At 36.7% G+C, this 14,536-nt stretch overlaps 1 protein-coding gene across 3 annotated transcripts in view; it reads left to right on the plus strand.

Moving 5' to 3' along the window:
• The window catches only part of LOC127416832 (CD82 antigen-like), a 31,220-nt gene extending 17,591 nt beyond the window's left edge, over window positions 1-13,629 (plus strand). For all 3 annotated transcript variants that reach the window (XM_051656396.1, XM_051656398.1, XM_051656397.1), the window contains exons 4-9: window positions 4,032-4,156; window positions 5,276-5,350; window positions 7,279-7,377; window positions 7,650-7,823; window positions 8,615-8,698; window positions 12,196-13,629. In XM_051656396.1, the coding sequence (XP_051512356.1) occupies window positions 4,032-4,156; window positions 5,276-5,350; window positions 7,279-7,377; window positions 7,650-7,823; window positions 8,615-8,698; window positions 12,196-12,273 (635 nt within the window). In that variant the 3' untranslated portion in view covers window positions 12,274-13,629. The remainder of the gene's footprint in view (window positions 1-4,031; window positions 4,157-5,275; window positions 5,351-7,278; window positions 7,378-7,649; window positions 7,824-8,614; window positions 8,699-12,195) is intronic.
• Window positions 13,630-14,536: the final 907 nt, after the last annotated feature.

Here is a 14,536-nt window from a genome sequence, read left to right on the forward strand (position 1 = left end):
TTATTTTGACACCAAAAGTGCTGTCGTATTTACTTCAATCGCCCAGTCCTGCTATGGAGAATACAGAACTTCAGAATTGATTAAAATCCACTGTTTGAAAAGATTGTATACCTTTAAGGTTAAGGTTTTCAATGTGAAAGTACTTTATCCTATTCGCTAGAGGTGCAGAAATTACACATCCAACCGTTAAGCTTAACCCTTGTGCACCCTTTGTTACTGGTGCATTCTTGAGGCCTTTGGGGTCAAATTGGACCCCAAACAAAAAACGTGTAATTTTGTACCGTAATCGTGTAATTTTTTTCAAACGAATGTAATAACACTAACTTCACTAATTTAAAAAAGTTGTGCAGTTTTTGAGGGGTTGTGGTATTTTATTTTTTTACCTTACCTCTAAATTACTAAACTACACCATTAATTTTCATATAAAATAAGAACATATGTCGCATTCACTTCAGTGAAGATCTACATTTCTCAATTTAATTCAGGGAGAAAATATGAAAAAAGTGTCATGCATTAGGGGCAGATTTTTTCCGTCTGCTGGGGGGGAAAATGACCTGAAATTATACAATTATAATCAGTAGATTGTTGCAGAGGTCCACTCATTTGCCTGGTTGTAGCTAACAGATTTTTTTTTTATTTTTTTTTTTTTATCTTATCACAAGTTATGCATTTGGATATATACTATATTTAAACATTATAAAAAAAACATTAAAAAATCACTAATTTTGCTAACTCTAGTGGTCTGTGGTAGGGATATGTTGGTATCAGATTTTCATATCACGATAAATGCTGAAGCATTTATCACAGTATACTATATTATTACAGTATTGAATTGAATATAAGATTCAAAGAGACATGATGTCCAATGCTTCTATTTTGCATTTATCTAATTGATTACGGTTTATTTTCATTGCAAATGAACAAGTTACAAAAATGGTAACATTTTAAGGGAAAAGTTTAATTAATTTGGTACATACAAAGTAATTTGGTATGTCTTCCTATTACTGTTAGAGTATTGGGAATGTTCATTTATTGATAGAAATGCTAGATTGCATTTAGAAAAATCTAAACAATTTGGTTAATGGGTTATTTAGAATTTTTCACAGTATTTTGAAATGCTCACGATAACAATATTGTGCATGTTAATTATTACTGAATATCGGCAAATGTCTAGTCTGTGGTCTAGGGCCCTGTTGAGCACGACAAAAAAGGGGAAGGTGTGTTCTCTTGATCTGTTTTATATTTTTTCCTGCTCTGCTTGATGTTTATTTTTATAGAGTTCCATGGAACTGACTATGAAAGAGTCTTGAGAATTTTGGCAATATATAGCTTTTTGTGATCTCATCCCTATTCTTCAATTAAAGGTTTTACTTCCCCTTTAAATGGCATGATCATTTGTGTTATGGAGTCAATGTTATTGCCGAATACCTGAAACAGGTTACAGCATGAGAAAATGTTCGGTTAAATAAAAGGAGCTTTGGATGCCAATATGTCAGTATTTGACAGAGTCTGCAGGATCCTGGAGTTGTACATGTTAAATACAAGAATTAATCTTCCTCTTACTGTTAAAGAATAGTTCACCCAAAAATTTCATTTCTGTCATCATTTACTCACCTTCATGTCATTCCAAACCTGACTTACATTCATCCAGAGAAAGATCAGTGGATAACTTTCAAAATTGATAAATTTCAATATTTTCTCACCTAAAGCTATCGTACGGCTTCAGAAGACTTGGAATATAGCGCAGGGGTTGAATTGACCAAATTTTTGGTACTTTTATGGTGCTTTAAAATCCTTTTTGAAGCTTGAACTCTCCAGTGCCCATTCATTGTAAGTAGATGAAAAAAAAAGTGAACAGAATTTTCTTTACAATTATTCCTCCTTTTGTGTTCCACTAAAGAAAGTCATTTGGGTTTGGAACAGCATGAGGGTGAGCAAATTATTAAGTTTTTGAATTGTCATTCTTCAATGACATAAGTTCACAACATTTTCTGTATTTTACATATTTTGTTTGCCTTTCATAGCAAAGAAAAAAGTGCTTGAAAGGTTACAAAATATTTAAACCGTTTCAGCTGATGATTTAGGATATATCGCATTTTAAGAATATTTTTCTAGTGAAAACCGCTGTTGGGACTGTATTTTTGCAGATGTACAAGAGTGTTTACCATTGTACATCGAGAACATCATAGCCACTACAAGCAAACACATGCAGAGGCAGTGGAAACTGCAGATTTACCCTCAAGCAGATGTTATTCGTAAGGCAGGAAGTGTATGTTTAGAAACAGGAATTTTCACTTGAATAAAGAGGTATTACAGAACAAACCAACTGACCATTTATTATTCTCCATTTATAAAACAAAATAGTTATCTGTCACTAATGTCATGGTTTTGCTTTTAGGGTTATTCAAGGCCAACATAACCTCATAGCTAAGGTGCTATTTTGTGAACTGGTGGAAATTTTAGATTCATGTATGTTTCCTTTATAAGAAGCCAGTGATATTCACTGGGGCTTAAAATTTACAAGAGAGATGGCTTGGTTATACTGTGAATATCTTTCTTCACAAATGGTATTGAAAATAGATGCTTGTGGTTTTGACGAACTCTGTCATCTGTTTGCTCAATTTTTTCTCTAACTAAGGCTAAGTGCAGCTGAACTGGTTTCTTCTCTGCATTGCAGGAGGGATGTATACTATACTTTGTAATCTCATGAGTGCTCATGAGTGCTGTTTTCATGTCTTTGATTACTTAAAGTACTGATTTATGTGTAGCTAAGATACTTCACAGAACACTTGAACATGGACTTGAACACCACAGCTCAGTGTGTCTGGAGTATGTGCTCTAACTGCTGTGCCACTTTAATAAGAGATTGAAATTATTATAGTGTAAATTTGTCTCCTTTTACACCTTTATGCCATTTCGTGGCCATAGATATGTCATTTTCTAGTGAGTCCGTATATAATCATATGGAGAAAATAATGATGACTAAATATTTCTATGCAATTATGACTAACTGCCACGTTCATTGTTGTCAAACCAGCATTGTAGGCCGAGCCACTATAGAAGTATTGAAGAGGCTTGTTGTGTTTTGAGGGTGTTATAGTAATGCACGCCACCAAGAGACTTAAGAGAGTACAGTACAGAAGATGGGAAAATTTGACTCTGTTAATGGTGCTGAACTCATGAGACTATTTGCACAAAACCACTCATTCATTCATTCATTCATTCATTCACCATTGAGTACATTGACAAATGCCACATGTGAGCATAAATTAGGAAATTCAGACATAGCTGTAGACACAACTGCAAGTTGTGTGTGTGACCTTACATACGTAGGCTACATGTCTTCCTTAATGATGAAAACAATTTCAAATACTGTTTTAATCGGATTATTATTTTTATTTATTCTTTATAAAAAAAAATTAAATCATGATTTCATGTGTTTTTCTTTCTGTTCAAGCTACAGTTGTCTAAACAGATTTGAGCCGGATATAACAAAAATGTCTGCCTGTCTGAACTAAGCCAATTAGACCTGAATCCATTGTTTTAACAGTAATGATAAGGGGAAGTGAATTACATGCTAACTGCACCAAAACCTAGCCATTTTTCAGACTGTGTTTATATTCATGTGTCAATGAGACTTCTCCCTTTGTACGGATCTAAACTTTTTGCACGGATCTAAACTTGGGGAGTTTCAAACCCCAAAGCAAGATAAGTGTGTAGCTGCAGAAGAGAGACAAGCAAATGAGTGCAGAAAACCTACCATGTACCCTCCTGTTCCCACTCAACCCTACCCCTTAACCACCCACCAGTTTAATTTTCAGCCTCTCTGCTCCTGCCGCTCCTCTGTTGAATAAGGGAGTTTAGTATATGGCTGTTCTTTATTTTTCTGTCTTATTTTTAAGTAATGAGGTTTTAAGTGTGTGTGTTTGTGAGAGAGATATAAATCAGATCTGAATAATTTTTTGGTTCTTTATTCCATATTGATACTAGTAATTATTATCCTGTGAATGCTTTCTTCTGTGCCCATGCAGATGAGTCCTCCAACACGCTGAAAGTTGGCGTCTACATCCTTATTGGAACTGGCTCACTCTCCATGCTCATGGGATTTCTTGGCTGCATTGGTGCCATTTATGAGATCCGCTGTTTACTTGGACTGGTGAGTTATGATAGAGAGGTTCCCCAGTGTTTTATACGATTTTTTTTATTTATTTTTTTTATGAATGTAGACAACTTCTGACCATTACACCAGCTCGTAATGTTTCTGTTCTCTGGTCTAATACAATCATTTTTTGTTTCTAATCATAGATGCATCTGGACCGATATTAAAATTCTTTTTTTATTTATTTAGCTAAAGTAGCCACTGCAAATACATTTTAATATCAGTGGATTTGCATTAAAAATCAAGTAAGGTACAAGTAAGATTTTCACACATTTTACAGTTGCTGAAGTATATTTTCAAACTGATTAGTCCGCAGTGAAGTGCAGCTTTGATACTTCCAATGTAGACAACCTGAAGCCATTTCTGCCTATCGTGTCACTGTGTTTGTGAATTTTTGTGCATATTGAACAGTTTGTCATACTGCAAGGCCAGCTGGTTTGAGGTTTATTTGAGAGAGTGGAACATTCAAAGAAGACCCTGGTAATCACAGTCAGAGCAAAAGCAGAATTATTCATGCCCAGAATGTCTGATCAGGGAGGTTCATAAAACCCTTCTCCATTATAATGATAAAGAGCGTGGTGGGGTCTAAAGGGGGGGGCTAGGGGCCATAGATTTTTTTGTGACCCCCAGAAACTTCTGACGCCCCCCACCCTGGTCAGATGGTGAAACGACCAAGCCCCACCTAGTATTGCTCTTGATAAAGAGTTTGTTTAGAATTGTTCTCTGAGGTTAATACTACTGGATTCACTGAGCTGGACTGACAAGGATAAGCTGGTGAGGTTTAGGGGAGGTCTGTGAAAGAACTTGGGGCCATATTAGTACCCAACTGATCACTTGATAAGCTTTGGGGTCAGCAAGTGTCTTTGTTAAACTGTCTGACCCATTTAGAAAATGAAGTTGGCCAGCTGTCATTCCTCTTTACTTTATGTAATCACACGTTGTTTATTGTTAGTTTGTTAATCGGACAAAAAGACAAAAGATTGTCCAATCTTCATCAGGATTACCATTAGATATCACTAAAAGGATATTTAAGACCTAAAAGGCTATGAATGAGATGTATAGCATTTTTTGATTTTTTAATAATTGTTAATTGACCTTTCTGTCCCCTGTTGACAGTACTTCACCTGTCTCCTGCTCATCCTTATCGCCCAGGTGACGGCCGCTGTCCTAATCTACTTCCAGAGAGACCTGGTAAGTTAACCAAACATTAACCAAGATTAATAAATGCTGTAAAAAAAGTAATTGTTCATTGGTAGTTAATAACACATAATGCATTTACTAATATTAACAAATGTGTTCCCAGTAGATGTTATTTCTGTTTGCTATGAGAAGTTATGAATAGTGTGTTATGACTGTTTGATGTGACATGGCATTTCTGAATTTCACATTTCACTGCTGTATTTAAAAAAGATGTTTCATGCAACAGTGCCTTCCTAGCTTGCAACGTTTTTTTCTTGTAAGCTGTGACTGTTCTGTAACTTCTTAACCCCTTTTGCTCTTGACCTGCCATGTTAGCTGTTACAGGAAATGTGTCTGAGCTAGTTAGCAGGTGATGACAGGGTATAGTAACTTTTTACAATTATACAAAACAGTAGACAAAGAAAATCGGAGCATTGCCTGCCTGAATTAATTTATTTGAATGGGGAAGTGGACCTGCATTCACTTTCCACTGCATAACATTCACCCTTCAGTAGAAATTTGGGTGTGTGGCATGACGAGATGTTTCCCTAAGAAACACAAAAACAGGTGGTGTGTTTGATGTGGAATTCCACTCCCCCTCTCCCTCTTTTCTCAGATGGAGCTTATTGACAACAGCGCCCTCTTCAGAAGCAAAGTTTGAAATGTGTAAACATTTTAACCAAACAGATTTAAAGGGATAGTTCACCTCAAAATGAAAATTATCTCATCATTTACTCACCCTCATGCCATCCCAGATGTGTATGACTTTCTTCTGCTGAACACAAACATAGATTTTAGAAAAATATCTCTGTAGCGCTGTAGGCCGTCACAGTGCAAGTGAATGGGTACCAACATTTTGAAGCTCCAAATGCAAATAAAGGCAGCATAAAATTAATCCATATGACTCCAGTGGTTAAATATATATCTTCAGAAGCTATAGGATAGCTGTGGGTGAGAAAAAGATAAAAAATTTGCTTTTGGGGATTAGCAATCTTCTTGCATATTGCCAACTACTGGGCAGGGAGGCAAATTTACAGGAAAACAATTGACTTAAATATGAATCTGTTTCTCACCCACACCTATAGTATCATATTGCTTCAGAAGATATGGATTAAGCTACTGGAGTCTTTTGTACCTTTTATGTGCTTTTTGTAGCTTCAAACTTTTGATGATGAAACATCAACACCTTTGCACTTAATTCTCGTTAGCCTGAGTAATAGTGTTAGGGAGTATATACATCCTCTAATTCAGGAGTTTAACTAAATTGTGCTTGGTCAGCCTTTCTTGAATCAGTTTAGTTAAGTAGCACTGGGCCTAACCACAGTGATAAGCACAAATGCTCTTAGCCTCTCTATGTGACAGCATTATCTGTAATGTTTGCATAGATTTTTAACCTGCAGTATAGTCTGTTTACCTATACGACCAGTCTTGGAGAGCAGGTAAAGGGAGTCTGTGCTAGGGCATGTTTTCTTTTTAGTTCACCATAGGGCATGGTGACTACTTTCTCAGAATAGGGCGAGGTTCACAGCAATGTCATACACCCTATCTGCAAACGCCCATGCAGTCTTTTTAAGTTTTGGTTCATCATGGCCTTAGCCCCCTCATAGCATTCTTCTGCGCCAACACACACACACACGCACACACACACAAAGACACTTCAAACATACTTTTCACTTGGTAACGTTTAGATTAAAAGTGTTTTACTGCTCAAAAGTTTTACATTTAGATGTATAAGGTTTTGAAATGCCCGATTCGGCCATTTACTGTACATGTCAAGGTCCAAATATGAACACTACTTTTGTTTCAAGCATTATTTAATGTATTAATGTTTTCTGTTGTTATTGAAATATCAGATGTTAATACAAAGCGTGTTATTCAGTTCACATAATGTTCAGATTGTGCAGAACTACTGTAACACATCTCCACATGCTTATTTTTAGCTGAAACAAGAGATGTCCAATATTGTGAACAAAATTCTGGTGAACTACACTGGTCATAACAAGACATCAGAGCATGCCTGGGATTACCTCCAGAGAACGGTGAGCTGTGCGGTTTTCCTTAAGCTATTGTCTATGGTTTCCTCCCACATTTCCCATTGTTCCATTTGTTATTTCTGTCTCTTACTGTAATGTCAATATTTATTGTACATCTAAACCTTTTTTTTTTTTTTTTTTTGTACAAAATGATTTACTTGTACTTCTATCATAGCTTTGTTTTCTGTGTGAAAGAAACAATATTTAAGTTATTGAATTGGAGTTATATACTGTTCCAGTGTGTACCAAAAGTTATTTTCTTTCTTTCTTTCTTTCAGATGGGGTGCTGTGGTTGGACTGGACCATCTAACTGGACCGAGAACATGACGATAAAGAACAGCTCTCAGATTTTGTATCCATGCTCATGCAGAAATGAATCCATCAGTGGCACAGATATGAAAGAAACAGGCCTGTGTCAGAGTTTGGTGCCTGAGTGGCCTGTCTTCACTACGGTACACAGTTGTTTTATTGTTGACACTGACATTATAACTTTTCTGATCTTAAAATCGATAGCAAAAGGTTCAGCCCTCACCCTGTTGTTATAGAACCACTAATCATTGTACATACACTAGTATTTCTAATTGCTATTACAATGAGTCTACTTTAAACCTGGCTTTTGTGCTACCTACTGCCAGTTAAGGTTCCCTTACCATCTGTGCACATTTTGCCCCTGTCCGTCCTTCGATCAGCTTTTAGAACAATATATGGATCTGGATTTCCTTTCTGACAGGATATCAGCTTTCGTCAGCCTGCTCACCATTTGTTTGCTGCCAACAATTCTGATTCCAGTCCCTATTCAAGCATTTGGCACTTATCAGTGAGAAATAAATTTATAACCCTGGCAAAAGGTGGTGCTACTGCTCATAGCATGCCCTCTTTAAGGCCATGCCACACTTGCATGCCAGCTTTCAAACTATTATATTTGCATATAAACTGAGCTGTGGTTCCATTCACACAGCACAGGTTTACTGCTCTCACTCTGAAAATACAGTTGTGAGTCATGAAAAACAAAATATAGCCATTGTATGAATAAGCAAACTCCAAACCATTTACTGAAAATCCCAATGAAGTTTCCTGTGACTTTTTCTACACTTTCATTTTCTTTCCCGTTTGGTTTGTTCTGTTTGTGTCTTCTTTTGTTAGCTTTGGAGAGCTCTGTATGTTCAGGATCATTTCCAAACATATCATTTTTCTCTTTTCATTCTTTGCTTTTTTTTTTATTCTCTCCATTCCTTGTACCCAGGGTTGTATATCTAGTATGGAGGACTGGCTCCTAGGGAACCATGGAGTTATTTTGGGAGTCTGTGTTGGAATAGCAGTGATTGAGGTAAATCTTCTTGTAAAATATATTCCTTTTGTATTCACAGACTCGCATTTCTTTTTGTTTACCTTGTTTTCTGTATTTATTTTTTACAATGGCTCTTACGGTCTGATTGGGGTGGGTGGTATGACCAAAAGCTTAAGAATACAGTTAAATCACAGTCACTGTATATATCACAATGTTGTTCTTTTTAGTGGAGATTCAACAAATACAACGGTTTATATTTTATAATTGTTGTGGCAATGCATAACTTTATCTCATTAAATTATTTTCACTTTTTATTTGCAACTTACGGAGCCCCTTAGAGCAGAGTTGGAGTCTTAATGTTGTGGTCTGGGTCTCAACATTTAAAGTCTTGATATGGATTTGGGTTTCGGCTTATGGTCTTATGGACCGCAGTGCACAAAATGCAATAATTATTTCAACCACTAGTTGGTGTGGCATCTTCACCATTACTGTGAATTTGCAAGTCCTTCTGCCTCCGTGTCATCATGCATGCTTTGACGAGCTTTGTCTCGCTCATCACATGAATGTAAGTGCAAGAACTATGGTCTAACAACATAATGTAAACTCAGTGTTAATACTTGTAAATACTACAAATTATGCATAAAAAAAAACTAACAAAAAAATAAGCTTGTAACAAAATGTGTAATAAATGTGTAAATGTGCATATATTTAAATGGGCAATAATACAATATGAAATATTTTAACTTCATCGAACTTGCAACTTGCAATACATTTTGTGTTCCCTCGCAATAAGTTTTGCATGCCCTCGCAATAATTTGCGTTCCCTCACAAATTCTTAGTGAAACCATAGAAATAATACAGGAAAATGAAAACTATGATAAAAAAAATAATAATAATAATAATAATTTGTGGTTATGGTTTTACTACATAACCATTGTTTAACTTTTGCAAAGGCACACAAAACTTATTGCGTGGGAACACAAACTATTGTGAGAAAACACAAACTGTATTGCGAGGGCATGCAAATGTATTTCGCAACCTGGTCTCATGGAATGAACGTTACTCTATATAAATGTTTGCAAACTGGCTTTTATGTGCTGCTTTCTATGTTTCGCTGTAGTTTCCTGTAAAATAAACACTAGAGCTGCTACAACAACTGTGCGTTTTATTCATTGTCACACAAATCATGAGTACAATTCAATAATAATTGATTATAAAAAATTATTTTTCACTCTGTTACTCACCCCCGCTATGTTATGATATCAAAACACTTTAAATTTGGAAAAACAATACATTTCAACACTTGTATTACAGACCCACCTACATAAACTCAGCAAAAAAATAAATGTCCTCTCACTTTCAACTGCTTTTATTTTCAGCAAACTTAACATGTGTAAATATTTGTATGAACATAAAAAGATTCAACAACTAAGACATAAGCTGAACAAGTTTCACAGACGTGTGTCTAACAGAAATTGAATAATTGGGGGTAACAGTCAGTATCTGGTGTGGCTACCAGCTGCATTAAGTACTACAGTGCATCTCCTCCTCATGGACTGCACCAGATTTGCCAGTTCTTGTTGTGAGATGTTACCCCACTCTTCCACCAAGGCACTTACAAGTTCCCAGACATTTCTCGGGGGAATGACCCTAGCCCTCACCCTCCGATCCCCAGACGTGCTCAATGGGATTGAGATCCGGGCTCTTTGCTGGCCATGGCAGAACACTGACATTCCTGTCTTGCAGGAAATCACGCACAGAACGAGTAGTATAGTTGGTGGCATTGTCATGCTGGAGGGTCATGTCAGGATGAGCCTGCAGGAAGGGTACCACATGAGGGAGGAAGATGTCTTCCCTGTAATGCACCGCGTTGAGATTGCCTGCAATGACAACAAGCTCAATCCGATGTTGCTGTGACACACCGCCCCAGACCATGACGGACCCTCCACCTCTAAATCGATCCTGCTCCAGAGTACAGGCCTCAGTGTAACGCTCATTCCTTCAACGATAAATGCGAGTCTGACTATCACCCCTGATGAGACAAAACTGCGACTCGTCAGTGAAGAGCACTTTTTGCACTGATGGAGGGATTGTGCGTTCCTGGTGTAACTCGGGCAGTTGTTGTTGCCATCCTGTACATGTTCCGCAGGTGTGATATTTGGATGTACCGATCCTGTGCAGGTGATGTTACACGTGGTCTGCCACTGCAAGGACGATCAGCTGTCCTTCCTGTCTCCAGGCGTCTCACAATACGGACATTGCAATTTACTGCCCTGGCCACATCTGCAGTCCTCATGCCTCCATGCAGCATGCCTAAGGCACGTTCACGCAGATGAGCAGGGACCCTGGGCATCTTTCTTTTGGTGTTTTTCAGAGTCAATAGAAAGGTCTCTTTAGTGTCCTAAGTTTTTGTAACTGTGACCTTAGTTGCCTACTGTCTGTAATTGCCTACCGTCTGTAAGCTGTCTTAATGACTGTTCCACAGGTGCATGTTCATTAATTGTTTATGGTTCATTGAACATGGAAAACATTGTTTAAACCCTTTACAATAAAGATCTGTAAAGTTATTTGGATTTTTACACAATTATCTTTAAAATACAGTGTCCTGAAAAAGGAAAAAATTTCTTTTTTGCTGAGTTTATATCCACTTATTCCTGTATCATTAGCTTGCTTGGTAGCTCTCCTCAAAGTGTTGGATTTTGGACTTGACGACCGCGGTTCGAGTCCAGCCAAAGACGCACGAAATTGAAAGTGGCATAGGAGTGACATGAAATGACATGTTTGCATCAGTAAATTTTTATTTTATTTTTTTAAAACACTATCGGTTAGGCGTTCGTTAAGGGTAAGGATATCTGTTTTGTTAAACTCTCATTTATCTTTTTGGACAATATTAAGGTATAGGGTAATGTTTTAGGTTAGGGAGGTACGGTTTACTTTTTAAAACCTCTATCTAAAATTCAACTTAACCTTGTCTGATTACAACCTCATTTTGCTCTGTTTTGGCGCCCCCCGCTGGACATTTCACTTCGAAAATGCAGCCAAACTTGTAATGATACACGTAATTTCAGTTTTGCAAAAACGTTGCAATGCTTATGTAAATGTCATGAGGCAAGGCTGGTATTTCAGAACAAAAATACCTAACCCCAACTTAAAGGATGCAAACTATAATTTGAGATTATTTCTAACAAATGAATAAGTAAAACAACCAGAAAAGCTAAATAATAAACTGGATAGTTCCGGCCCTACAATCTAATTGAATAAGCCATATTCAAAGCCATTGTAAAATAGCTGATATACACCAAACAAAAGTTAAATTCTATTAATATGTCAAATTGACAACTGTAAACAACTAAACTCAGTTTTGTGTTACATCCCTTAATAACAAGTTCTTCCTTTTCTAGACTTGTTTGGGACACGTCCCGCTCTGTATTTCCATGTTTCTGATATGCTACTATTGTGCACTGCCTGATATGATATTCTTGTGCGTGTGTGTGTGTGAGGGACCAGATAGTGATCATATTCTCTGCTTACTTCAGCTTTTAGGGATGATTCTATCCATGTGCCTGTGCAAGAGTGTTCAACAGGAGGATTACACCAAAGTACCTAAATACTGAGAGTAGAACCTCCTTCACTGACTCGCACATCAACAAACACCAGTGTTACAGTCTCTTCACCAGCAGACCAAGTGGAACAATGTGAACCAGAGAACATTTCATCTCGAGAAACACACACACCACAACACACATTCTTCACTTTATTATTCACATCAAATATTGATGTCACCTGATAAATGTTTTATTATGCTCTTTTTCTTGTTGGTGTTCTGCAGGGCCTACATAGCTTTATATTTGATTATATTTCTCACTCATGTATAGATTTACAGTACGCTGACTGCGTTCGTTGCTTTTCTGTGCTGTTGCGTTTCTGGTTTTCATTGTTAGTTGAATCTGAGAGCACTTTAGTGAATAGAGTTTGATTGATATGGGAAAGAGCTATGAGCAACATTTTTCATTTTTATTAAAAAAAGGGGGGTCTTTTTTATTTGTATGTTAACTGAGAATTGTATACTTGCAATTGCGGTTATGTATATAGTGTATCAACATGAATGACATACTTCAATGAGGTTTGTTCTAGGTGAATAATTACACTCTAGTTATAGCCTCCATCTCTCAGAAGACTTTATGTGGGTGTTATTAGCTGGGGTTGGGTCATTCAGGGTGGAGTCAGGTGTGGTAAGGTTAAACATGGCTGCGGTTGAAGAATTTGAGGGCAGACCAGAAGATTGAAGACTGGAATGGCATGGTATAGTGTGTTTTTGTGGTTTACATGTGTCCGCCTGCATCTCTGGATCTGTGTGAATTTAGGCTAGGTCTGTATCCCACATTTCCTTATGCTGCTAAAACAGCTGTAAAAGTATGTCTTTAACAGGCATTACACTGGCAGCACCCTCCCACTAGACTCAACATTAAATCCAGATTCTTCTGTATCTGCTTTCCAAAAACTGATCCATTTCAACTGAGGGACAAGATGGACCAAAAACGTTTGCATGATGAAGTAGTGTGAGGCTTTTTAATTATTCTTTCTTACATCATTGTTTTTTTGTTTTTTTTTCCCCTTGTAATATTTTGTATCTATACTTTTATTTTGTGTGAAACTGATGTAAACCTCATCATTTTGAATGAAGAAAGCCTGGTTTTGTTTATGTCTGGTGTTTCTGAAGAATAGTTTTGGCTGTGTCAGTAGTGTTAGTCCTGGATTGAAGCAATCAGACCTTCCTCTGAAGAAGAAAAACCTGGCCTCTGTCTGTACGGTCATTCCCAAACACTAGAAGTAGTTTTACACATTTGGTTTAAAGAGTTGCTTGTTTTAAAAGTATGTTGGAACATTGAAAGCTTGAAATCTAAAAATATATGAATTCTGTTAAATGTACTTTCAGTGTCCTTTAAAATAAACTGCCACTTTTCAAGTTACATTGTAATATGATATTAGAGCTAGAAAAATTTAATTCTGGATGTTTCATCAGATTCATCTCATTTTTTTCTGCTGCATCTTTAAAAATTATTATTTAGTATGCTTTTGACAGCATGATTTCATCAGGAAGACATACCAACATTGGGATAAGTGGGAAAAGGTCTTTTTTTTTTTTTTTTTTTTCTTCTACATTTATTTTGCAAGATTTTCTGAGGGTAAGCAGAGAAGCCATGTTTATGTAGTGAGCTTTGGGGGATTAAGTAAATAATGTCTACGCAAAAGTTAAGACTTCGATTAAATGAAAACTTGGACATAATAGGGTTTCCATGTGTGATCTTTGTTGCTTAGTGGTCGTCATTTGTTATCTTTATTCATTTCAGTCTGGATGTAGCACCAGGACAGAACTTATTCACGCTAGCGCCATCTTTGATTTTTAATGGGAATGACGAGGATGTGAGGGATAGACTTACATCTCCTCGATGGCACGAACGGTATAAAGCTCTTAGATCACATCTTAGTTGCAAGGAATTTTTCTTGGTGACAGAAGCTTCCAGTGCACAAACAATAAAAGACAGAGATAATAATAATAATAATAATAATAATAAAAAAATAGAATAAAAATAAAGAGCGAATGGAAATAAGTATATATAGAAATACACAGCAAGACAAAAATATATATACAGTATGTACAAATACAAATCTGTTATATACAGTGCAAGGGAATGTAATGCAGAAGAGGTAGGATATGTTAAATAATATAATTGACTAGGCTGTGTATTGCACATAATTATAGTATCGTTTTAATTGCTCATGAGATGGATAGACTGAGTGGGGGAAAAAACTGTTCCTGTGCCTGACAGTTCTGGTGCTCACAGCTCTGTAGTGCCTGCCAGAAGGCAACAGTTC

The sequence above is a fragment of the Myxocyprinus asiaticus genome, chromosome 26 (genome assembly GCF_019703515.2).
Source record: "Myxocyprinus asiaticus isolate MX2 ecotype Aquarium Trade chromosome 26, UBuf_Myxa_2, whole genome shotgun sequence".
NCBI classification, from domain to species: domain Eukaryota; kingdom Metazoa; phylum Chordata; class Actinopteri; order Cypriniformes; family Catostomidae; genus Myxocyprinus; species Myxocyprinus asiaticus.